Source organism: Papio anubis, chromosome 6 (assembly GCF_008728515.1).
Source record: "Papio anubis isolate 15944 chromosome 6, Panubis1.0, whole genome shotgun sequence".
Classification (NCBI taxonomy): Eukaryota; Metazoa; Chordata; class Mammalia; order Primates; family Cercopithecidae; genus Papio; species Papio anubis.
Window position 1 is genome coordinate 95,653,020 of NC_044981.1, and position 25,615 is coordinate 95,678,634.

At 36.8% G+C, this 25,615-nt stretch overlaps 1 protein-coding gene across 2 annotated transcripts in view; it reads right to left on the reverse strand.

Annotated features, from left to right (window-relative positions):
* Positions 1 to 2,072: 2,072 nt before the first annotated feature.
* Positions 2,073 to 25,615, reverse strand: part of SIM1 (SIM bHLH transcription factor 1) — a 75,151-nt gene continuing 51,608 nt past the window's right edge. For both annotated transcript variants that reach the window (XM_003897950.5, XM_017958153.2), the window contains exons 11-12: positions 5,678 to 6,080; positions 2,073 to 3,320 (exon numbers count right to left, since the gene is read on the reverse strand). In XM_003897950.5, the coding sequence (XP_003897999.1) occupies positions 2,590 to 3,320; positions 5,678 to 6,080 (1,134 nt within the window). In that variant the 3' untranslated portion in view covers positions 2,073 to 2,589. The remainder of the gene's footprint in view (positions 3,321 to 5,677; positions 6,081 to 25,615) is intronic.

Below are 25,615 nucleotides of genomic sequence, written 5' to 3' on the forward strand. Positions count from 1 at the left end.
CATTTGATGTATTCCAGGATTTCTCATAAATAATTTTCTCAAAATTACTAAATACTCTTGTTTGTATCATTCAAAATTTAGTTTTTATTGTACAGTCACCCCTTGGTATAAACAGGGAGTTGGTTCCAGGACCACCCCCATATAACTAAATTCTCACATGCTCAAGTCCTGCCGTTGGCCCTGTGGAACTCGCTTATACAAAACATCAGCCCTCTGTATACTCGGGTTTCACGTTTCTCCAAATACTGGGTTTTTGATCTGCATTTGATTGGAAAAAAAAACAACCACATATAAGTGAATCTGCACAGTTCAAACCCATGTTATTCAAGGGTCAACTGCACTTTGAATTTTTTGAAAATATATATAACCACTAACTTTCTCACTTACTTGCACTTTTTTGCATTTACAGCACAAATGTTAACATTATCTAATTTTATGTAGCCTCTTCTTGCATACACAAACAACCCAATATTCATCTTTCATATTATCATTCAGATTGTCACCTACCTATGGACTGTCAAAGAACTGTGTGTTAAATGATGAAAATATACTACTAATCCCTGAGTATTCAATTTCATGTTCTGTTTCCAAAATTATAAGTTAAGTTCTTCCAGTACATTCCCCTCCTTAAATATGGCAAGAGTTTTGGGCATGAGACTCCTAGGAAATATTATCTATGAAATTTCTCTAATCACTTATATCATTTTGCTTTAATTACTAAAGAATAGTGCATTAAATAAATCTTGATATTTTTCTTCCTTGTCATAAATTTCTACCAACTACATTTTGGCTAAATCTAGAAAGTTAACTGTAACCTGCCTAAAGGAGCCCACACACCTGCTTAAGTCACAAAGCATCTAAACTTCTGTGTACAGAAAAACCAGAATGATCAGTCTTGACAACTCATAGCAGAGAGTTAATTAGGTAATAAGTTCAGTTCTGCTCTATCACAGAACATGGAACATTAGGGCTGCCTTACAAACCAGGAAATTAGAGCCCAGGCATGGTGAATGATACAACTGTGATCGCAAAATTAAGTTATAGATAGGGCCAAAATTAGAATCCAGAGATCTAGTCAGCTGGCCTTTCTACTATACCACACAGATGTTAAGACCAAGTTTGTTGTTTACCAACAATAAGGAAAATAAACATTTTGCCTATTCCTTCAGAGTACTGCTCTTAGCTTTTAACTACTTGTCTATCAGCCTAAGCTTTTATCTTAGACCCTCGCCTGAGGCTTTCCACATGTTGTTACACTGGCACATATGTGCTTTGAAACGTTTTCAAACACTTACACTGCTGTCATGTAGCAATTCACTGGTTTTCCTTTTATTTTTGAATGTATCAGTCTTTTTTCTGGGCGAATTGGTTTGAATTTTTTTATTTAGTTGGTTTTCCAAGCAAACCCCAAATATGTCATTTACTTATGCTGAGCCTTTAAATTGTGTCTTTTGAGATATCATTTTATTTCACTCTGCCTCTGGCCTTTCCATATTCATAGAACTTCTTCCAATTGAGCACACCAGGTTTTTGATGTGCGTCCCAACATCTCAGTGTTTTTACTTAGAAAAACCCTTAGCGCCATGTCAGTGCAATCCTCGTCCTTGTCTAACTGAAAAGCAAGGTGAAAAATTATCTCTTCCTGATTGTTTATAATGGATACCAGTTGAAAACTCATTTTTGCACCATATCCAGAACCATTTCTCTAATTTATGCCTGAACCAAATGAGCTGGCTGATTTGAAACCACAAAGAAGTCAGTTTATAAGATATATCTCTCTCTTTCTCAGTTATTTTGGGAATGGAAATTTCTTTAAGAAGTTTAGGCCGGGTGCAGTGGCTCAAGCCTGTAATCCAGCACTTTGGGAGGCCGAGACGGGCGGCTCACGAGGTCAGGAGATCAAGACCATCCTGGCTAACACGGTGAAACCCTGTCTCTACTAAAAAATACAAAAAACTAGCCGGGCGAGGTGGCGGGCGCCTGTAGTCCCAGCTACTCGGGAGGCTGAGGCAGGAGAATGGAGTAAACTCGGGAGGCGGAGCTCGCAGTGAGCTGAGATCCGGCCACTGTGCTCCAGCCTGGGCAACAGAGCGAGACTCCCTCTCAAAAGAAAAAAAAAAAAAAGAAGTTTAGTGTGATAGAGTCCAAGAAAATTACCCATTTTTTATGTATTTACATTACATAGCCTATATTTCCATATGTAAAATGTATACCGCAGTTTGTAAGTAATAGTTTGTGTGTATGAGGATCACTGGATAGTCACAATGCAATGTTGTCATTCATCAGTCCTCTCATGTGGTATATATGTACACTTGATCTACATGAATATTTTTCTATTCAAAATTTATCTCTTCTGGTTCCCATATAATTAGAGGGGAAATTTGTGTATTCAATTTAGCTTCATTTTCTGTGTATAACCCTGAATGCTAGTGCTATGTTTTCTTTGATTTTATAGGAACACGTATCAAATACCCAGTAACTTAAGTTACCCTCTCTAACAATCTGTGGCATAGTAAATGCTGGTAATGGGGTATTAAACTATAAATACGTTTCAGAGATCCTTAAAGAACAAAATATTTCAGCAAAACATCAGCTTCCATTGGTTATTATAACAGATGTTCCCTTGTGTCCTTGTGCTGGGTCTGGTTGCATCCTTAGATGGGAAGTTACATCAAAGTGTGAGCCATTACAGCCCAAGGAATAGTTTCTAATGGTTTCGCTGTCATATAAGTGCTCCAGGGCATATCCAGTTAATGTGTAAGCATGCTTATCAAAATACTGCCGGTGAGAGCCAAAGCAGTTTGGAGAGACAGTAGGGTGGTCTCCTGCTGTTTGATGAGGAGATATATCCGAATGCAGATAGTCTTTAGCTAGGATCAAACTGGATTTTGAAATGCGATCCGAATTGGGACTACTTATCCGTGATAGTGTGGTGGGACTGTTGTCATAGTCATTTTCATGGGGGCTCAACATTTTTCCCTCTCTCTGCTGGATGTGGTCACAGGGTGAAGTGTTGGCAAGAGCAGAGCTGTGGCAGACTTCACCTGTTGGTGGGGGCTGTTGGTAGTTTGCAAAACAGAGGGAGTGTTTTTTCCCTGCCCCATTAATGGAAGCCAGTTGGTCTGAGGGGGCTTTCCTTAGCTGTAATCTGTTCTCTTCTTCTTTAATCATTTGCTGGGTGGCTCTTATAAGAGTTTCAATTTTGCTGGGTTCATGTGGGCTACTTTGATACTGCTCAGTACGATATCGATCACCTGATTCACTGGCCGACCCAGGATCTGGAGAACTGACCACACTATCTTCATCCCAATGACCTCGCCCTAGAAATTAGAAAAAGTCCAAAGTAAGTGATCTCAGAATTCACCCTCAAAAATAAATATATTTCATTTTCCTATTGAAATAAACTTTATATCTTTCATTTTTAATATGTGCACCAATATTTGAAACAGGCACAGGCTCACATGATACAGTGTCAACTCTCTGTACTGGATTCATATAAAATTAGTGAATTTTAAATGCAGACCAAGTTTATAACAAGTTTCTTAGAAGATAAACCTTGTTCGTTGTGAATTACAATTAGCAAAATGGTAAAGTGTGTTTATACTTCTCTATGGATATATGTTATTAGACTTGTCTGACTGGAAATAAGAGGAGGATGCATAGAATTTGGTTTACGTTATTCACTAGAGCACTGTCACATTAAATTGATGCTTGGAAAATGTTTTCAATTGGATTTGAGGGAAATAATTATATAGGCTGAACTATTCTCTCACTTCCAAATAATTAACCTAAAATGTTAATATTGCTAAATATATCTTAAGTAGAGTTAAAATAAAGCCCTAATATATCTTAAGTACAGTTACAATAAAGCTCTAATATTCATTTTTAGAGTATTTGAAGGTTAAAAATATACATCTATTCACATAGATATATATGTAAGCATGGATGGATATAAATGAAGATTATAGGTATAGATACAATCTTGCCCAAATAAAACATAAATATCATCTCATCAAATTTGGTGGTAAACATCTCAGCTTCACAGGTAATCATATAGTAACTCAGGTACCTTAGATTGTTTTTGAAGTAAGGTAAAGAATAAGGCCGGGCATGGTGGCTCACATCTGTAATCCCAACACTTTGGGAGGCCCAGATGGGTGGATTACCTGAGGTCAGGAATTCAGTACCAGCCTGGCCAACATGGTGAAACCCCATCTCCCCCATCTCTACTAAAAAATACAAAAATCAGCCAGCCATGGTGGCAGGCACCTGTAATCCCAGCTACTAGAAAGGTTGAGACAGGAGAATTGCTTGAACCCAGGAGGCAGAGGTTGCAGTGAGCCGAGATCGTGCCACTGCACTCCAGCCTGGGCGACAAGAGCGAAACTCTGTCTCAAGAAAAAAATTTTTTTAAACAATAAGGAAAGAAATAAAATATGGAGGAGTAGTGCATCCAAAGTATATTCCATAAACCAAATTATTCTCAAAACAGTCTGAAGTCAATATAAAAAGAGAGAAGAGAAACAAGTAGGAATATATGAAAGCTGTAAATTGCTTAATCAGCAGAGAAAGCCTGGATCACACTACTCATTGCTTTCCTTTTCTCTTTTCTTCTTGTTTTATTTCTAATATTTTCCTCCAGACCCTGTAGGTTAAGCCAGGATTTTCACTTAACTCTATTCTTTGGCGAGTAATTGCCCTTTGCTCTGGGTTTCCATTACCAGTCGACCAAACTAGGGATACTCAAAGTAAAATCAGAAAAATAGAAAGCAAGAATAGAAACAGATTAAAATTACTCAGCTTCTGAGTGGTATTTGACAGGAAGGTTTATTAATGGAAAGAATATTGCCTAGCACATTTCTCATTCTAAAGACAAAAGTAGTAGTATTGGGGCCTTCAGATCAATCCTAATGTCACTGGCTTTTAATGAAATAGGAAGGATTCCAAAGACCGGTCTGGACCCAACCTTGGAATGGACGGAATGAACTCTCCTTAACCAGTTTACTTTGAAATGAACAAAGGGAAGCATTAGCAACAATCAAGGCTTTAGCTATGGTGCCCATTTCAATGTGTTTATAAAGCTGTATAATTATCCCAAGGTGAAAATTCCAGTGCATTCTACATATTGCTTCATCCTTTACTCACGGGATCATCATTGTGGGTTGTCATAATGATGGGGAAAGAACGGGAAGTTACTGGCATTTAGTGCCCAGAAAGGTTAAACATCTGTGATATGTGTGACTGTCCATAAAACAAAGACTGGCCATCTCCAACATATCAATAGTGCCCTCATTCAGAAACACTGCTATGACCAAATGAGCCTACAGACTGTTCAAGTCCACATTTGAAGCATGCAAATACAAAAGAAAATAATGCACGAGGAATGTAAATGCGTACACACTACGAATTCAATAGACATATTCAATAATAAACTACATAATTTCAATACTTTCTGATGTTTAAAATAGGAATCTTTTTATTCACTTGTCAAAACTAAATGTATTTGGCAAATACTAGCAAAATTCATAACAGAGTGAACTTTTTAAAAAAATCCCATGGGTTCTGATTTGTAAATCAAAGAAGAGAACTATTTGGTCATTCACTCTAGTGTCACAATAAGATGAACCTGCCCGGGGCCTAAAGCTTGGAGTTCGGGAACCCTTTCGCCTGCTCTTACCATGGATCCTGTGGACTGAAGCGATGTGAGGCATGCTGTTTTCATAGGCTTCTCTGCTTTCTGGGGAGGCCTTGGTCAGGGGCAAGGCTGCGCGAGAGCCCCACCAGGGCTCCCTCCCGGCCTGCGGCGTTCCCAGGAAGTACCTGCCTGCCTCACACCGGCCTCCTTCACAGGCCTGGGTATGGAAATGCCTCTCTTCCACCAGCCTGGAATGGTCAAGCGCAAAGCCATAGCAAAGAGAGCTGCGGTCCGAGAACTGTCTGTAGGCGCACGATGCGTCGTGCTGGGAGCCAGGCCTGTCGGCGGGGTCCAGAAGCTGCGGAGAGGCCGTGTCGGTCAAGGGACTTCCGCCCCACTGGCTGTCATGATCAGATTCCGATCTTTCCGTGTGAAATCCCGAATACTGAAACCGAGTAGGGGAGAAAAGTTCATTTCAAAAATCGATCAATCAGTAAGCGAAAACAAACAGACAAACAAAAAACAGCTTTTATTTACTCTGCAAGCACCCTTAAGGTCTAATTGTCCTGAGGTCGTCAAAATAACCGTTGCTTTGGCATCACGGCTTGGTGCACAACTAGTTAGGTGTGCACACCTAACTTGGAATTACTTAATTCATTATGATGCTTCCAAAGAAAATCCTTTTGGCTGCTGAAAACAGGAGATAAAAATAATAATGAAAACCATCGACTGAAGTACTAGGCCCTGAATGAAGTGCCTCATATGAACTATCCACGTAGCTCCTATAGGAAACCCTTAATGGCACTATTAGTATCCCCAGTTTATGGATAGAGAAGCTAAGGCTCAGAGAGAGAAAGTGATTTGCCCAAAGCCACAGTGTTTGCAGGTGACAGAATGAAGATTATTCAAACCCAGGTTCTTCATCTACCCTGACAGTATTGCCAGAGAGAGATTCCAAGTAAGTTCCATATTTTATTTCTATTTGCTTTCTACATATTTTTTTTCTTTTTTTTCTTTTTTTTTTTTTTTTTTTTTGACAGGATCTGGCTCTGTCCCCCAGACTGGAGTGCAGTGGCGTGATCACGGCTCACTGCAGCCTCCATCTTCTAGGCTCAAGCAACCCTCCCAACACAGTCTCCTGAGTAGGTGGGATCACAGGTGTGCAAACATGCACAGCTAATTTTTAAATTTTTGGTAGAGACAGGGTCTCACTTTGTTGTCCAAAGTGGTCTTGAACTCTGGAGCTCAAGCAATTCTCCCACCTCAGCCTCCCAAAGGGCTGAGATTACAGATATGAGCCACAACACCCAGCCTACATTTTTTCTTAATTAAAACAAACAAACAAAAACCTAAGGTTTAAGGCACCAATGTCCTGAAACTTAATCTTCATACTTGACTGTTAACTCTCTGAAGGCCCTGCTGGATAGATGGCAGAATAGTTAATAAGTGCTTACATAATTCAATTGCAATGTAACTCTTAAGAAGTCTTGTCCCACATAAGAGCTAGGCCTATTCACTAGCATTTGCCTCTTGTTTAGAAGATACAACTTGAAATATGCATAGGGTCACCAGAAAATAACAAGCCACAGGCATTGCTGTGCCTTGTTGGAATTAAATGGCTTATCTACTCCCAGACTATTTGGTCAGGTTTTGAAAGAAAATATAAAATGCTTGGTAGATCTCCCTCAGAAGTTTGCTCAGTTTGAAGGCCCTCATGAGCCACTAAAATCAGTAATATAATAATAATTTTTACCAGTTTTGGGTTGCCTAATGCCAAACAATTCTAGGTACTGTAAAGAGATTACCTACTATGATAAAGATGGATGCCATTTATTGAGAGTTTACTATGTGTCTGGCAATATGCTAATCATTCCATATACATTTCATCATTTAATCCTCACAACCACCTGAACATAATATAGCTCCATTTAATAGAGGAAGAAAGGACATTACTACAAGTTTTAATAAGATGCTACAGCCACCACACAGTCTATCTGGTCTCAAAGCCTGCACTTAAAACCATGATTTTACATTTCAGATAAAACACTGTTAAGGAAGAAAGGAGAGAAAAGATGATCCAATGTTAGGGAGATTTGCAAAGAAGGAGGAGAAACTGTTTCACAGTCCCAGGAATCAAAATACAAGTCCATTTTAGACTTTTATTTCTTACCCCAGAATAAACAGGGGTGGGCATGTGTGGTGTTGTGGAGGGAAGAAGAAAAATTCCTAGTCTCCACTGCTGTTCCCTTGTCACCCATGATGAGAACTTCACAGGACAAAACAAACTTTCCCCTTACCAGTAGGCCCACCCTGTGGGAATAAGAATCCTGGCTCTTCCCATTTCAGTACAAAGAGGCATCTCAGCCAAGGGCTCTTGGGGACAGAGAGATGAACTACACAGGTTCCTCTGGGGAACCTCCAAAGTATGCCAATATAGCATGCTCAGAACAGAGTCCTGTGCAAATTCCAGGTCGAAATTTTTCCTTTGCCATTTCTAATTATTACTTTAATTATTTTCCATATGCACATATGGGCTATCACCATATTCCATCAAGAAAAAAAAATTAAAAATCCACCTTCTCTCCCTGCAGGGTTGTAGGATAGGAGACATCAAGGCATCCTGGGACTCAGATCCTATATCATGCCTTCCACATGCCATCATCCTCTTCTCCCAGTGAACCCAGACTCTCTTTTCACAAGATACCACCTTCACTTTCACCAAAGCAGGGCTGGCGCTTCCTCACCTTACTGAGTGGGGATCCAAGTGCTATACATGTACATGTGTTCCTTGAGAGTACCATCCATGTGCTTGCCTCAGAGAAACTCAGACCATCAGTGTTATTCCAAGCTAGGAGTTGCCCAGATTCTGCTTGTTTTTATAAAAGTATAAACTAGGTCTATTTCTGAGGTACTCCAGTCAAGACTTTTGAGCCCTGTTAAGAGGGGGAAAAGCTTTCCCTGAGTGTGTATGGGAAAGTGCTATTGGCGCAACAGAGAAGAACATTCTGTCCTTCAATCAAATGAAAATTCAACAAGAGACAACCTGGGCATACAGGAGGTATACATTTCAAGAGTACCCAAAGAAGAATTTGAAGGATAAGCCTCTTGTCAATAGGCAGGAAACCACAACACCACCAAATGCATTGCCCTGAGATATTCAAGCAGGCGGAAGTTGGGTGGTTCAGTTAGTCCAAGACCTCACACTGCTTAGGAGATACAGAGGAAAAACCTCACAGTAAACCTTTTTTTTCAAGACCTATAAATTTACACCAGTGGGCACCATCAAAACTCTGAGCCACATTCATCCCTTTAAAATGAACTGCACTTGGTGTAAACTCTGTTGAGGACACTACAGCCGCATTACTTGATCCAAAATGTTTCAGGTATTCATTATATATTTGAGAAAAGAGAGAAGGCAGAAAGAGAGGAAGGCAGCCGGCCAATATATGTAGTGTGTGCGGTGCAATGAATGAATACTGCATAAAAATGCAGTAGTGGGTTAGATTAGACTTTATCTAACTTGTCTTTCAGCTCTACTACTCTTTACAATATAATAACTATTCGGTATCCTTTTTAGTGTTGAAATGTTTGAGTCCTGTGCTTGTCCCTACATCTCAGTTATTGGAAGAAAATAATTATTGAGAACAATAATCCAAGTCTACAAATTTTTATTGTCATAATTATAAAAAGAAAGTTATTGTGTAAATTATAATTTTACTATAATGCCTATTTTTCCTCCAAGTATCCCGTTATGACACAATTTCATTAGGAATTACATGCTGCCTTTTGGTCAATAAATTATTGCATTCTAGAGGCTTCTGAGTTTGAAGGATAATGGCAACCACTGTAATCTGGATCTGTCCACACATTCGGCCCTCAAAACCTATAAAGTCATTAAGAAGCACAAATTAAGTCACACATTACCCATACTATCAGCATTACTTGGAGGCAGAAAATGTGACAAACTTCAAATATGCTCAACTGATTTTTGACAATTCAGTGAAGGAAACATAAACTTCTCAGCAAATGGTGCTAGAGTAATTGGATATTCATAGGCAAAAATCAAATAAATCTCAACCTAAGTGTCACAGCTTATATAAAAAAATAACTTAAAAGGTTCACAGACTTAAATGTAAAACATAAAATTATAAAACTTTTAGAAAATAACATAAAAGAAAATCGTCAAGGTCTAGGACTAGGTAAGGAGTTTTTAGACTTGAAAACAAAAACAGAATCCATAAAAGAAAAAAAAAGATAAATTAAACTAGATCAAAATTAAAAATTTTTGCTCCAAAAAAGACCCCATCGGCCGGGCGCGGTGGCTCAAGCCTGTAATCCCAGCACTTTGGGAGGCCGAGACGGGTGAATCACGAGGTCAGGAGATCGAGACCATCCTGGCTAACACGGTGAAACCCCATCTCTACTAAAAATACAAAAAACTAGCCGGGCGAGGTGGCGGGCGCCTGTAGTCCCAGCTACTCGGGAGGCTGAGGCAGGAGAATGGCGTAAACCCGGGAGGCAGAGCTTGCAGTGAGCTGAGATCCGGCCACTGTACTCCAGCCTGGGTGACAGAGCGAGACTCCGTCTCAAAAATAAATAAATAAAAAAGACCCCATTAAGAGGATGAAAAGACAAGCTATAGGAAGGGATAAAGCATTTACCGACTACATATCTAACAAAGGACTAGCCTCTAGAATATATACTGAACTCCCAAGACTCAACAAGAACAACAAAAAACGGTGAAAGATATGAAGTGGCACTTCACTGGGTAGGATATACAGATGGCAAATAATCATATGAAAAGATGTTCAACATCATTAGTGACTAGGAAGATGCAAATTAAAACCACAATGAAATATCACAATACACCTATCAGGTTGGCTAAAATAAAAAATAATGACAACACCAATTGCTGGCAAAGATGTAGGAAAACTGGATCACTCATACAATGCTGATGGGAATATAAAATGGTGTACTTACTCTAGAAAACAGTTTGGCAACTTCTTAAAAACTAAATGTGCAATTACCACATGTAATCCTGGACATTTATCCCAGAGGAATAAAAACTATATTCATATAAAACTTGCACACAAATACTTATAGCAACTACCTCTCTGCACTTCCAAGTCCACTTTAATTGTTTCCTTTCTTTTTCAATGTGGCAAAATACACATAACATAAAATTTACTATCATCCATTTTTAAGTATACAGTTCAGTGTCATTAAGTACATGCATGGTGCCATGCAACCATCACCACCATTCATTTCCAGAACTCTTCATTTTACAAAACTGAACTCTGTACCCATTAAACAATAACTCCCCATTCCCTCTTCCCTTCGGTTCCTAACACCATTCTAATTTCTGTGTCTATTACTTTGACTATTCTAGGTACCTCACATAAGGAAATTTGTAGAGTATTTGTCTCTTTGTGACTGGTTTATTTCACTTAGCATTATGTTCTCAAGGTTCTTCCATGTTGAAACAGGTGTTAAAATTTCCATCCTTTTTAAAACTGGAGAGTGTTCTATTGTATATACCACAATTTGCTTATCCATTCACCCATTGATGACATTTGGGTTGCTTCTACCCTTTGGCTATGAAGCTACTATGAACATGGATGTACAAATACGTCTTTGAGACTCTGTTTTTAATCCTTTAGGGTATATAACCAGAAATGGGATTGCTGCATCATATGACAATTCTATTTTGAATTCTTTGAGGACCTGCCATGCTGTTTTTCACAGAAGCTGCACCATTTTACATTCCTATCAATAGTACAACGGGTTCCAATTTATCTACATCCTCACCAACACTTGTTATTGTGTGTGCGTGTGTAGTAGCAGTAGTAGTGGTAGCCATCCCAATGTGTGTGAGATAGTGTCTCATTGCAGTTTTGATTTGCATTTCTCTAATGATTAGCAATGTTGAGCATCATTCCGCATGCATATTGGTCATTTGTAAATCTTTGGAGAAATGTCTATTCAAGTCCTTTTCCCATTTTTTAATTGAGTTGCTTTTGTTGTTATTGAGTTGTCATAGCTTTATTTTTAATAACCAAAAACAACAATTAAAGAAATGAACTATTGATACATGCACCAATGTGGATGAATCTCCGGTGAATTATGCTGAGTGAAAAAAGTCAATTCCAAAAGGCTGTATGATTCCATTTCTACAACATTCTTGTAATGACAAAATTACAGATATGAAGAACAGATTAGTGCTTGCTGAGGCTAATGACAAAAGCAGGAGCAGGAGAGAGGTAGATGTGGTTGTAAAAAGGCAACATGAGGAATCCTTGTGGTAGTGAAATTGTTCTATATGATGATAGTAACACTGCAATATCCTGGTTGTGATACTGTACTACAGCTTTGCAAGATGTTACCACTGGGGAAACCAGATAATGAGTAAATGGGTACTTTCTGTGATACCTGCATTTTAATTTAGAAATATATCAAAATTACAATTTGATTAAAAACAGAAAAATAGACAAATCAAGAAAACACATTAAATATAGCATAATGCATACAGTAAATATTAAATAATATGACAGCATTGAATCGAACATATCAAGCCCATCAATAAATGTGAATTGGCTTAAATCACAAATTTTAAAAAAGAATTTTCTGATAATTTATAGAACAAACCCAATTCTATACTGATCATGTGACATACCTGAAACACAGTTTCAAAAGGCTAAAAATAAAGGAAAAGGCAAACATAAACAAAGCAAATGTAGACAATAAGAAACCAAGAGTTTGGATTGTAAAACCAAGCAAAGTAGAATTTAGCCTTAAAAAAAAGCAGTAAATAAAACAAACATAACAAAAGACATTTTATGTTGCTAAAAGCCAGAATTCACAATGAAGGTAGAAATGTTATGAATATTTATGCATCAAATAACATTGCAATGCCATCTATTTGAAGCAAAAGCTATAGGAGATACAAAGGAGATATAGAAACACTGACAAATAAAAGACTAACATACCACTCTCAGTAACAGAGTAAAGTGAATTTTAAAAATAATAAAGACTACAGAAGGCTTAAAAAAAAAACGAAAACCAATCAGTTAAATTGTATGGCTATATATCACTTCAAATACTGATAATAAAGAAGAAACCTTCTTGATGTAGATGCCCAATCATCAAAATGGAGCAAATATTAGGTCACAAAGAAAACTTCAGCAAATTTCATGGGATAGAAATATAAACAACACCCTCTGATCACAATGCATAAAAATGGAAATTAAAAACAAAATTTAAAAAAAAACCCTTAGACCCCCCCCCCAAAAAAAAACTTTTAAATAACCTTTGGGGAAAATAGGCAACTACAAATTATGTAAATTAAATACAGAATTCTGTAGGTAAAAGCTACATATCCAGACCTATGAGATCCACAGTTTTGAATAGCTTTACATAGGAATGATAGGGACATATCAAAACGACACAGGAGCCAGCTGGAAGGAAATCCCTCTGGCCAAATACAGAAAAACTTAAGCAAAAGTAAATGACAGTAATGAATAAATTGTAACCCACTAAATAAACCCATGGGTCCAAACTGATAAACAAACTAGCTAATAAATAGGGAAACATAAACGAATCTTCCTTACAGGAGAGTGCCAACTGATAAATATGGAGGGAGTAGTTGAGTTAGAAAATAAACATTTTGCAATCACCTCGGTAAAGATTTATTTGGGCACAGATGATCATGGATGATAAATCTCGGAGAAGAACTGTTGAGAAATAGGCTATTTTTATGATCTTAAAGGGTTTCCCCACAGATTGCTTTTTAATTAGAAGGCAAAAAAAAAAGTTATACAGTAAAGAAACCAAATGATACTTTCACCAGGTGATCAAAATTAACATCACCAACCAAGTCAGAGCAGATGGACATTATGTGCCTCTGGATGTGACAGACACTCTGAAGACACAACCTCACTGATGAAGTATTCCAGTGGATAATGTATAACCAGAATCTAACCATGAAGAAGCAGCACACAAACTCAAACTGAAGAACATTCTGTAAAATAACTGGGCTGTGTTCTTCAAAAATGCCAATAACATGAAAGAAAAGTCCAGGCTAAAGAACTATTCAGATTAAAGGAGATGAAAGGGGCATGAAAATTAAATGTAATATAGATTCCGGGACTGAGTCTTGTACTAGAGAGGAAATAACAAATGCTATTGGGGACATTACTGGAGAAATCTTACATCTTACACCTGTAAGATTAGATAAAAATCATCTTATGAATGTTAAATACTCTGATATTGATAATTGTGCTGTGGTTATATAAGAGACTATTCTTGTCCTTAGGAAATACACATCGATGTATTAAGGTTTAGGTAGAGGCATGATATATGTAACCTACTCTAAAATGGTTCAAAAAAATAAATAATAATGAGGGCAGAGGGAAGGGAAAGAGAAAAAAAATGATAAGGCAAATGTGGCAAAATGCTAAGCACTGGTGAACCTAGTGTACAATTATACTATTCTTGCAACTTTTCTTGAAGTATGTAATCATTTTAAAATAAATATTTGAACATCAGAAAAATCCCATATAGTAAACTTATATCTTATTTTTATAGAATCATTTCGGACAAAGCCTTTTCTTAAACAACATTTTTCTGAAGAAATGGAAACTTGTTTTAATAAAGCTATAATTTAATTGTTTAAATACCTGTGTTTTTATTTCTGACTATTAATATTTTGCATATGAAAATATAAAGTTATCAACCAGGAATTTCAGTACAAATAAACCTTGGATTCAGACATGGGCACATCCTGATCTACTGCCATTTGATATGACTTGTGCAAAGGATCACTTTTCTTGGGCCTTGGTTTTCCCATTTGTAGAACAGGAACACACTACCTTATAGGATTGCAGTAAGAATCAAATAAGTAATACATATAACAGCACTGAAAAATACAAATGGTACAGATATGCATGTGTCAAGTAAAGGTCATTGATTAATCACTTTCACTTAGGTAAACAGAAGTGGTTACCATCTTGTAAAAATTATTTTCTGCCATAGACTATATTGTCTAGAAAAACCATGTTTTCAGTACCATCTTATAGGGAGGTAAAAGATAAGATATATATGTTAAAGTGTTAAAAAAAATCAATATTCCCAACTGCAGAAAGAAATCAGGCCACTAGCCAGTCATCTAAATACTGGGGCCTTTTCTTCCAAATACTGCAGTTTTCAAAGCTGGAAAGTAGTTTGGTACCAACAGTTTTTATCATTTACACTTTGATTAAGAGCCTAAAGACGTGTCTTAAGAGTGGAGAGGAGGGAGAATCGTGGTCAGTTAGGTTTAATGCAAGCCTGTGGATGGTTCTCCTAGCCTTTCTTGGTATTGACACTATTTTTAAGTAAAACAGTCATGCTTTATGAGTTAGAGAGTATTTGCTCTTCTTTCTTTGAAAAGATAACAATGTTTTCTCCTATATTTGAAGCTGAGAAACTGAATGATTCCTTTATTTTCATTAGATTATGCCAATCAAGTAAGAAAGTTCAGTGAAAATCTAGCTTTAATTTTGCTGAAACCTCTTTCTTCTTAGAAAATTTTTTGTCATTCTGAATACTATGCACCTTAATTTACCTCAATTTCATATTTAAGTTTTAATTTTCAAAACAAGCATTCATTTTGCAAATTAAAATATGAGTCAGATGATGGATGCTCTTGTTCTCATGAAACATGCAACCAAATGCCATCCACCAAAGGTGGACTGAGGCTGGCAAGCAAAGAGCTCAAATGACTGCCAAAACTGGATTTCAGATGACATCCACAGTCCCCCAGCTCTCCTCTGGAATTCAGCTTATAACAGAATCCTTCCTTCTAGAAGAGACTGATAGTTCACCAGGTTAAAGACCTGAGCCATCCCTCGGGGCTTAATATGCACCCAATGGGATCTATTTACAAAAATTCATTCTAACATTCATTCTAATATTTATTGAGTGACTGCTATTTGCAAGGCAGCATGCCAGGTGATAGGAGAAATACAGCCCCACCTTCAAGGTGTTCACATTAAGAGGGATATAAACAATGAACAGCACATGACTTTAATACAATTTAGAAAAGGCAAAGACCTGAACAGAGAGGAAAACAAAATAGTTTAGGAGTTCAAAGAAGGAAAACATTACTGTTTCCTTTAGTAAATAGGTTATTTAGGAAAAAGGAAAAGAACTGTGACTTATTAAGTAGCAACTTACTATATTATCTTCTTATGCTAACTAATACCCATCACAGCAATGGTTACCATTATAAAACACTTGCTATGCATTAGTCACTATGCAGATTCCTTAGACATTGTTTTATTAAATGCTAACAACATCTTTACAATATTATTAATCCCTTTACAGACATAACAAATAAGGTTCAAAAAAATTTTTTTGCCCAAAGTTGCAGAATTACGAAGTTTAAGAGGGGACATGTAATTCCAGAACCCTTACTCTTTTCACTGTCCCATGCTTTGATATACTGTACTTAGATAATAAAGACAACAGTGTCCTACCCTCTATGCAGTAATAGATTTCAGGTTCCCAAGCATCTTTTTACAAAGGGGACTTTCTCCATCCTCTACATCCCTTAATCCCCACACACCCTTACGTATGTCCTCTAATCACTCAAACAGTCTCCTACCACAAGTACACCCATAGATATTCTTCTTTTAATTACGGTCATAAGATTCATTCCTGCTTCAACAGCATGTTCCAGACAGGTGCTCTGCATTCATCTGGATGTGGCAGCAACCACCCAGCCCAGGAAAAATGCCAGATGTTCTAACAATAGATGTCACAGTTATCTATTTTTATTCTGGCAGCTCATTGAGGTTTTTATCATTTATAGCTGTAAAATATATAAAGAGACCCTCTTCTGGTAAAGTCCTGTTTTTCATGAAAAACTTTCACTCTATCAGGCATGAGCAGCTTTCCTCTTGATTTGTGTCTGAACCATGAGAAAAAAAAAAAAATCACAGATGCAGACTGCATTGTACTAAGAACATATGCATGCTTTTAAATCACTTTTATCTTTTTTTCTTTTACTAATGTAACCCTGAAACATAAAATATGTTCTTTTTTTTCATTCACTGTTATGGGAAGAACAGATGGTGAAAGGGTTAGATTAAAGTAATACAGCATGTCCATTAAAATAACCCCACTTCTCGGGATGCTTCCCTCAAACAGGAGTCCTGTTTACTATAAAGAATGGCTTTGACTTACACACATTGGAAATTGCCAGGAGTTTTCTCAAGGATAAACACAGGAGTAAGAGAAAAACTAATATCAGAATCAAATGTATTTTTAAATGACAATAATGCAACTTATTTTGCTAATCTGAGAGGTTGATGGAAACCATGTGCCTGTGATAATGTAACTGAACAGCAGTCAAATAATAAAGTTTATTTCTAACTGGAAAAATGTTAGTCCCTAGAAAACACAACTAAATAAAACTGCAAAGAGAATATCAAGTAGAAATTATTTTCCACATTCCTGCACTCCTACAAATAATAGAAATGTTTGCTGTCATTTCATTTCTAATTTATTACCTTATTAATAAACAGCAAGAATAAATCTAATCTAATATATATTAATAAAAACTAAGTATAATTTGATTTCTAGACAAGTCTCAAAAATTTTTAGCATTGGAAAAGAACCCTCCTGAGATATGTTTGTGAAATTTAATTCAATTACATATAGTTCCTAAAGAATTAAGCTTTAAAAAAACTTCAAGAAAAGTTGGAGAATATATTCTAAAAGAAAAATTATATCAATCTTGAGTCACATTCCAGAGTTGAAGATAATTTGGCTAGAGGAACTGAGCAGTAAATATACCCATTTATACTATAAATAATTAGATGGTAAATACTGAATCAAAATTCAGTTAATAGAAGTTTTAAATACTTTTTAAATATTTTGGCCATTTCTTCCTTCATTTTAAAGAATAGTATGAATTATCAGCTTCCCAAAATCAATTTTAAAGTATTTATTCACAAGATTTTCCCCCATTATGTTATAATTTGATTCATTTATAGTTTAATCTATTATTTATTGTGACTTTTTTACCTTTTATCCACATTTTAGTCATATTTAGCTCAAAAGAAACATTCTGGCAAGAAAGCTTTTATACCTGTAAATTCTCTGATATATTTCATGAAGTAGAAACATGGGAAGTTTTAAAAATATGCCTCAAATGTGGTTTGAAATGTCATAGGCCTTCTCTTAATCCACCCCACCCCCCAAAAAAGTTACAAAAATGTTCCTGGGATTTGGTTAACTCATTTTTCTCACAGAAAAGTAACCATAGTCGACATCTCATTAGCTGTCAGGGTGATGTGCAGCTGGAAGGGAATCAGCACGCAGGACCCAGGGCTGGGTTTCCTTCAGTGTAACTCTATAAGGAATCTCCTATAGGATTCCATATGGAGAGAGTTGTTCCCAAACCATGAAATCTACAATCTATCCTTTTTGTAAATCAAAGGTGAAGTCTTAAAGACTTACAAGCATTTTCATTGCACTGAAAATTTTAATCAGGTAACAACAAATTAGAATAAGTATTTAATTAAGTCCTTTATGTCATGGCATCCATGACTGTAAATGATTAAGTATATTCCAACTGGCATGGATAATTTAGAAATAGTTCTAGCCTACTGGGTAAAATCCTGGATTTCCAGAACCAGTAGTACTAATTTTAATTTAAAGTAGCCCATCTTCCATGATGGGTTTCAGGCATGTGCCACAATCACTTTGATCCTTTCACTGATGCTCTGACTCACTCTCTGATTTTCACATATAAGTGGCAGATTAAATGGGTTTGAATTAGATGGGTACAGGTGGTGCCACCTGCTCCAACCCCTCGTTGCAGCTTTGTTTGGTCTTCCACTGCTTTATTCTGTGTTTGGACAAAGCATGGACTGCCCAAGCTGTTCTTGGGAATGTCCTAGAACTAGGCCAACAGATTGGCAGGCATATTACCAACTTTCTGCACACTGAAAGAGGAGGTCTATCAGATTTGTAATTTTGTAAAAAGAAATTGAAGCTTAACGGCCCTCCACCAAGTTGAGCAACTGTGAATGGAAGGATAAGTCTACCTTTTCTTCTTCTAAGTCCAGTACAGTAAACATGAGGAAAACTAAAATAATATAAACTATATTAAACAATAGATATCAGAACTTTTCCTCAAGCCTTACTGCAGTATAATTGACTAATAAAATTGTATACATTTATGGTATACAGCACCATAAATTTAATGTAACTGTACATCGTGAAATGAATACCACAAACAAGTTTGTTAACACATTCGTCACCTCACATCATTACCTTTTGTGTGTGTGTGGTGTGAAAACTTAACATTATTCTTAGCAACTTTCAAGTGTACAATACAATATTATTAACTATAGTCACCATGCTCTACATGAGATCCCCGGAACACATCCATCTTATACCTGAAAGTTTGTACCCTTTTGATCAACATCTCCCCATTTCCCCCACCCTCCAAGCCCTGACAACTAGCATTCTCTGTTTCTATGAGTTTGATTTTTTTAGATTCTACATATAAGTGAAATCATGTATATTCTACATATAGAATATTCTACATTTTTTAGATTCTACATATAAGTGTAATCTACATGTAAGTATTCATTTTTCTCTATGTGGCTTATTTCACTTAGCATGATTATCCATTTTGTTGCAAATGGCAGAGTTTCCTTCTTTTGTGGCTGAATAATATTTCATTGTATATATATATACTTTTTAATCCATTCATACAGTATTCCATACATAAGTGAAATCATATAGTATTCACCTTTCTTTATTGGGCGTATTTCACTTAGCAGGTTGATTTATTTTGCTGCAAATGGCAGAATTTCCTTCTTTTGTAGCTGAATAATATTTCACTGTACATAGATATATTTTTTAATCCACTCATTCATCAATGAACATTTAGGTTGTTTCCATGTCTTCATTTTGAATAACGCTGCAACGAACATGGGAGTGCAGACATCTCCTCAACATACTGATTTTTTTCCTTCAGGTATATAAGAAGTGAGGTTGCTGAATTGTATCATAGTTCTATTTTTAATTTTTTGAAGACTTTTCATACCATTTTCCATAATGGCTGTATTAATTTACTAACAGTGCCTGGCTTTCCCTTTTCTACACATCTTTGTCAAAACTTACCTCTTGTCTTTTTTAATAATAGCCATTCTAACAGGTACAAGGTGATATCTCATTGAGGCTTTGATTTGTATTTCTCTGATGATTAGTGATGTTTAGCACCTTTTCATGTACGTGTTGATCATTTGTATGCCTTCTTCAGGAAAATGTCTATTCAGGTCCTTTGCTCATTTTTAATCAAATATTTCCTTCTTCTTTTCTTTATTTTTTCTGCTTTTCTTTTTTGTTTATTTTGCTATTGAGTTATACAAGTTCCTTATATGTTTGTGATATTAACTCTTTACCAGATATATGATATGCAAATATTTTCTCTCACTCCAAAGGCTGCATTTTCATTATATCATTTCCTTTGCTATGCAGAAGTTTTTAGTTTGATGTACTCCCATTGATTTATTTTTGCTTTTGTTGTCAATGTTTTCGGTGTCATATCTGAAAAATCACTGTCAAGACCTACGTCAAGGACCTTTTTCCCTTTTTTTTTTTCTAGAAACTTTATAGTTTCAGGCCTTACATTTAAGTTTTTAATCCATTCAAGCTACTTTTTGTGAGTTGTCTAAGATAAGGGCTCAATTTCATTCTTTTGTATGTAGATATCTGGTTTGCCCAGCACAATTTATTGAAAAAACTATCCTTTCCCCATTTTGCATTCTTGGCATCTTTGTCAAATATTAGTTGATCATATATACGTGGGTTTAATTCTGGGCTCTCTATTCTGCTCCACTGGGGTATGTGTCTGTTTTAATTCTGGTACTGTTATTGTATGGATTATTATAGCTTTGTATAATAATATTGTTTGAAGTCTGGAAGTGTGATGCATTCATCTTTGTTCTTCTTTCTCAATAGTGCTTTGGATATTCAGGTTCTTTTTTGGTTCTATATGAATTTGAGAATTTTTTTTCTATTTCTCTCTTTTCTTGTTTCTGGTCTTAGAGGGAAAGCTTTCAGCTTTTCACCATTGAGTATAATGTTAGCTGTGGGCCTGCCCTATGTAATCTTTATTATGTTGTGTTATATTTATTCTATACTAATTTGTTGAGAATTTTTATCATGAAAGGATGTTGAATTTTATCAAATGCTTTTTCTGCATCTATTGAGATGATCACATGATTTTTATCTTTCATTCAGTTAATGTGGTATATAACATGTATTGATTTGTGGATGGAACCAACCTTGCATCCCAGGGATAAATCCCACTTGATCATGGTGTATGATCCTTTCAACATGTTGTTCAATTTTGTTTGCTAGTAATTTGTTGAGAATTTGGGTGTCTGTGTTCACCAGGGATACTGACATGTTATTTTCTTTTCTTGTGGTGTCCTTTTTGGCTTCAGTATCAGGGCATTGTTGGCTTTGTAAAATGAGTTTGGAAATGTTCCTTCTTCTTCAATTTTTTGGAAGAATTTGAGAAAGATTGGCATTAATTCTTTAAGTGTTTGGTAGAATTCACCAGTGAAGTCATCTGATATTAGACTTTTCTTTGTTAGGAGGGATTTGATGATTGATTTAATTTCCTTACACATTGTTAATGTGTTCAGATTTTCTATGCCTTAATGATTCAGTTTTGGTAGGCTGTACGTTCTGGAAATGTATCCAGAAGAGTAAGTTATCCAATTTGTTAGCATTTAATTGTTCATAGGGGTCTCTTATAATCCTTGATATTTCTGTAGTATCAATTATATTTCCTCTTCCATTTATAATTTTTTTATTTGTGTCCCCTGTCATTTTTTTTGGTTAGTCTAGCTAAAGATTTGTCAATTATGTTGATCTTCTCAAAAAACCAACTTTTACTTCTCTTGATTTTTTCTATTGTTTTCCATTCTCTATTTCATTTATTCCTGCTCCAATCTTTATTAATTCCTTCCTTCTGCTAAACTTGGGTCTAGTTTGTTCTTTACCTTATAGTTCCTTTAGGTGTAAAGTTGGGTTATATGAGATCTTTGTTTTTTTCTTAATGTAAGTGTTTATACACTTTCCTATTAAAACTGCTTTTGCTGCAACCCAGACATTTTTATATGTTGTGTTCCCATTTTCATTCATCTCAAGATATTTTTTATTTCCTTTTTTATTTATTCTCTGACCCACTGGTTGTTCAGGAGTTTGTTAATTTCCATGAAATTGCAATTTTTTCAATTTTCCTCCTGTTACTTATTTTAGTTTCATACCACTGTAGTCAGTGTATATTATACTTGATATAAGGCCAACCTTCTTGAATTTATTAAGACTTGTTTTGTGGACTAACATATGACTATCTGGAAAACGTTCTGCATGAGCTTGAGAAAAATGTATATTCTGCATCAGAACCTTGACCTTACAGGAAAAACAAAGCAATTCAATGCCCTGTAATACACTAAGGCGGTTTCCTAAAAATCTGTGAAAGAAGGAAGAATTAAAGGAATCTACATTTCTTAGCTAAAGATACTCAAATTCAACTTCATTAACTCTAGAAGGGTCAAATGCCACCATAAACTGTCAAATGAGGCATTGCTCTCTTTAAATTTACTGTTTAGTTTTAATAATACTTTATTCCATAGATTTTGTTAAAATAAATTTCCCTAGATACATTTTGATAGTAGATTCAGCCATTCTGCTCTTCTCTTCTTTTCAGCTGGGGAGCAGAATCACAAATTGCAGTTTCACTTCCATTAAGCCAGAAGCAGAGGCTTCCGATTTGATTTAGCACAGTTGCTCCACCCACTGCCTGATTTCTTTTTGGAAACTAACCGTTCCCCAGATCCAAACCATGCTACACTATGGAATAGTGACATGTTGAACATAAATTATGACTTATATCCAGGAATCTGTGGGGATGAGAGGTGGAGCTGCAGCTGTGCTTTGATGGGTGGATAAGATTTGAGAAGCAAGTTATCCTCACACAGAGTTAACAGACTCTAGCTAGAGTGGAGTGCTGACAGGGGGGCGGGGGTTGGCAGGTGGACTGAAGTGGGTAGAGTGAGGCAGGCAATGGGCCAGACTGTCAAGATTGGATGTCATACTATAACCAATGAGGTGACTCTGTAGGTATTTAAGCAGACAAGGTAAGGCATAATGAAAATCATATTTCAGGAATCTTACCCCAGCAGGAATGATCAGAGACCAAAAGAATAATAAAGAGGCAGATTAGGTTCTCTAATTGTGATGTCCTGTTCCAGAGAGCCTGGAACCAGGCAAAGACAGTGAGGAGGGGACAAGAGTTGAGAAACATTATGAAGGAACATGACCCTCACAAGGCCTTTTGTGTCCATAAGATCAAAAACCAAGCCAAACAAACAGAAAATAGTTTGAGATACTTTCCCTTTATTGTGGAGAAAATCTATGTTTCATAAGCACAACACTATTAAAGATGTAGAACAAAAAGTGTACATAAACTAGTAGAATAATAGTAAGAATGTAATCTAGAAAGAGACTAGTTATCATGAGAACTGAGCCCTGGAACTAGGGCTGAGCCCATAAACACGGGTAACTGATATGGAATATAGGGTCAAATGGCATTTCCTACACAGTCACTCAACTGCCAATGCAAGTATTTTATTATCAAAACACACACACAAAGTGAATATCAGCTGTCACATATTTCCATTTTGTACTGGAGATGACAGTGAGGACAAGAAGACTAGAAAGCCCAGCTCAGGACTGGAAATGGATGGTTCTCTGTCCCTGGAGTATGAGACAGAGAGTGCTTGTTCAAAGTTTTACTCTCAAAAGAACCCTTAGATTCCACCACATCTAATTCCTCCTCAGCACTTAGGTGTTTGATTTTTATTACAGGATGTGGCATTTGCAGACCATCCCTAGGTTGTTTTGTCTCTTTACAGAGGTTATAAATTTCTTAGTAGCAGTATGTTCCCTTCCTCTTGGGGTTTTTAATATCTCCACAGACAATTAACAAAGTGTCCCCATACTTTTAAAATTTATTTATTTATTCATTAATTCTATTACCATTTAGTGAGTAAATATGTGGATGCTGGGGAATGGAGGGGGAGGGAGGTGGATATGAAAAAGACGTGTCATTACTTTCAAAGAGATTATAGTCCAAGAGAGGAGATATGACATGTCTAGAAGGCAGTAGAAGGCAGATTATTCTAAATAGGGGTCCAAAGGAGAAATATAACTCAGCAATATTTTATGAAAGAGGTGGTTCTCAATCTGGACCTTAAGCAGAATTTTGAAAAATAGGGGCAATGCATGCAGAAATAAATGCATAGGCACAAGCATGGGGGCAGAAAAAGACAAGGCATTCATCAAACAGTGAGTAGACCGGTCTGCCTAGATCACAAAGTTCAGGTAGGGGACCAACAAGAGAGAATGTGAGGAAGGTTATTTAGGGCCCAATTATAAATGACCTTGAGAAACAGCTAGGGCAGTGGTCTCTGATCATGGTCTGGGAGACATGGCAGACTGGGGAGGAAAATTTTCCAAAATAGGGAGAAAATTAAGATGCTGTTACAATTATCCAGGCTGAGGGACCTCCCAGGACACGGGCAATGAGGGGAAGAAGATCAAATGGGCGAAAGCATAGAAAATCACAGCTTGGGCTGGGTATGGTGGCTTGCGCCTGTTATTCCAGCACTTTGAGAGGCCAAGGTGGGTAGTCACCTGAGGTCAGGAGTTCAAGACCAGCCTGGCTAACATGGGGAAACCCGCCTCTACTAAAAATACAAAAATTAGCCGGCCGTAGTGGTGGGTGCCTGTAATCCCAGCTACTAGAGAGGCTGAGGCAGGAGAATCGCTGGAACCCTGGAGGTGGAGGTTACAGTGAGCCGGCCACTGCACTCTAGCCTGGGTGACAGAGCGAGACTCTGTCAGAAAGGAAGGAAGGAAGGAAGGAAGGAAGGAAGGAAGGAAGGAAGGAAGGAGGAAGGAAGGAAGGAAGGAAGGAAGGAGGAGGAGGAGGGAAGGAGAGTGGAGGAGAAAGAGAGAGAGAAAGAAAGAAAAAGAAAGAAAGAAGAAAGAAAGAAAGAAGAAAGAATGAGAGAAAGAAAGAAAGAAAGAAAGAAAGAAAGAAAGAAAGAAAGAAAGAAAGAACGAACAAGAGAGAAAGAAAGAAAGAAAGAAAGAAAGAGAAAGAGAGAGAGAGAGAGAGAGAAAGAAAGAAAGAAAGAAAGAAAGAAAGAAAGAAAGAAAGAAAGAAAGAAAGAAAGAAAGAAAGAAAGAAAGAAAGAAAGAAAGAAAGAAAATCACAGCAGGGTATTCAGAGTGAGCATGAGTCTGGTCCTTGAAGGGGCACCCAAGTACACCAGGAGTTTATTAACTGTCATCTTGCAGCCCCTCTGCAAATCTTGTAAACAGGGATAAACCCAATCCTGCTGATAACTCCCCTTAACATGTGAGCTCTCTAAGCCTAGGGGCTATTGGTTCTCTCACTATCTGCTTCCAACTCCTGCCTCCAGATCATTGCTGGAAGAGCAGGTCAACTCCCAACACATACCACCACCACCACATATACCACACTGACACCACCACATTCCTTTATCTCATTACATATTACATGTGTTTAAACAATGTTTACATTTTAATTTGCCCATTGAATCTGCTTTCTGGGGTGAGGATGATATCCTCAGGACTTAACATGTCTCATCACTCTCCTGCTTCTTTCTCCATCTACCCCATCACCTCGGTGGGAATCATCCATCCATTCACTCATGCACTCACTCAATATCTGCTAAGGACTTCTAGGTGGCCAAGGCAATCTGGTTACTAAGGGCAACATCTTCTGTCCTCATGAACCTTACCTTTACTGCCCCAAAATTTCTTCCTTTTACCATGTCATTGTTGCTAGGTCTAATTTCACCTTCCTCATTTATGCCA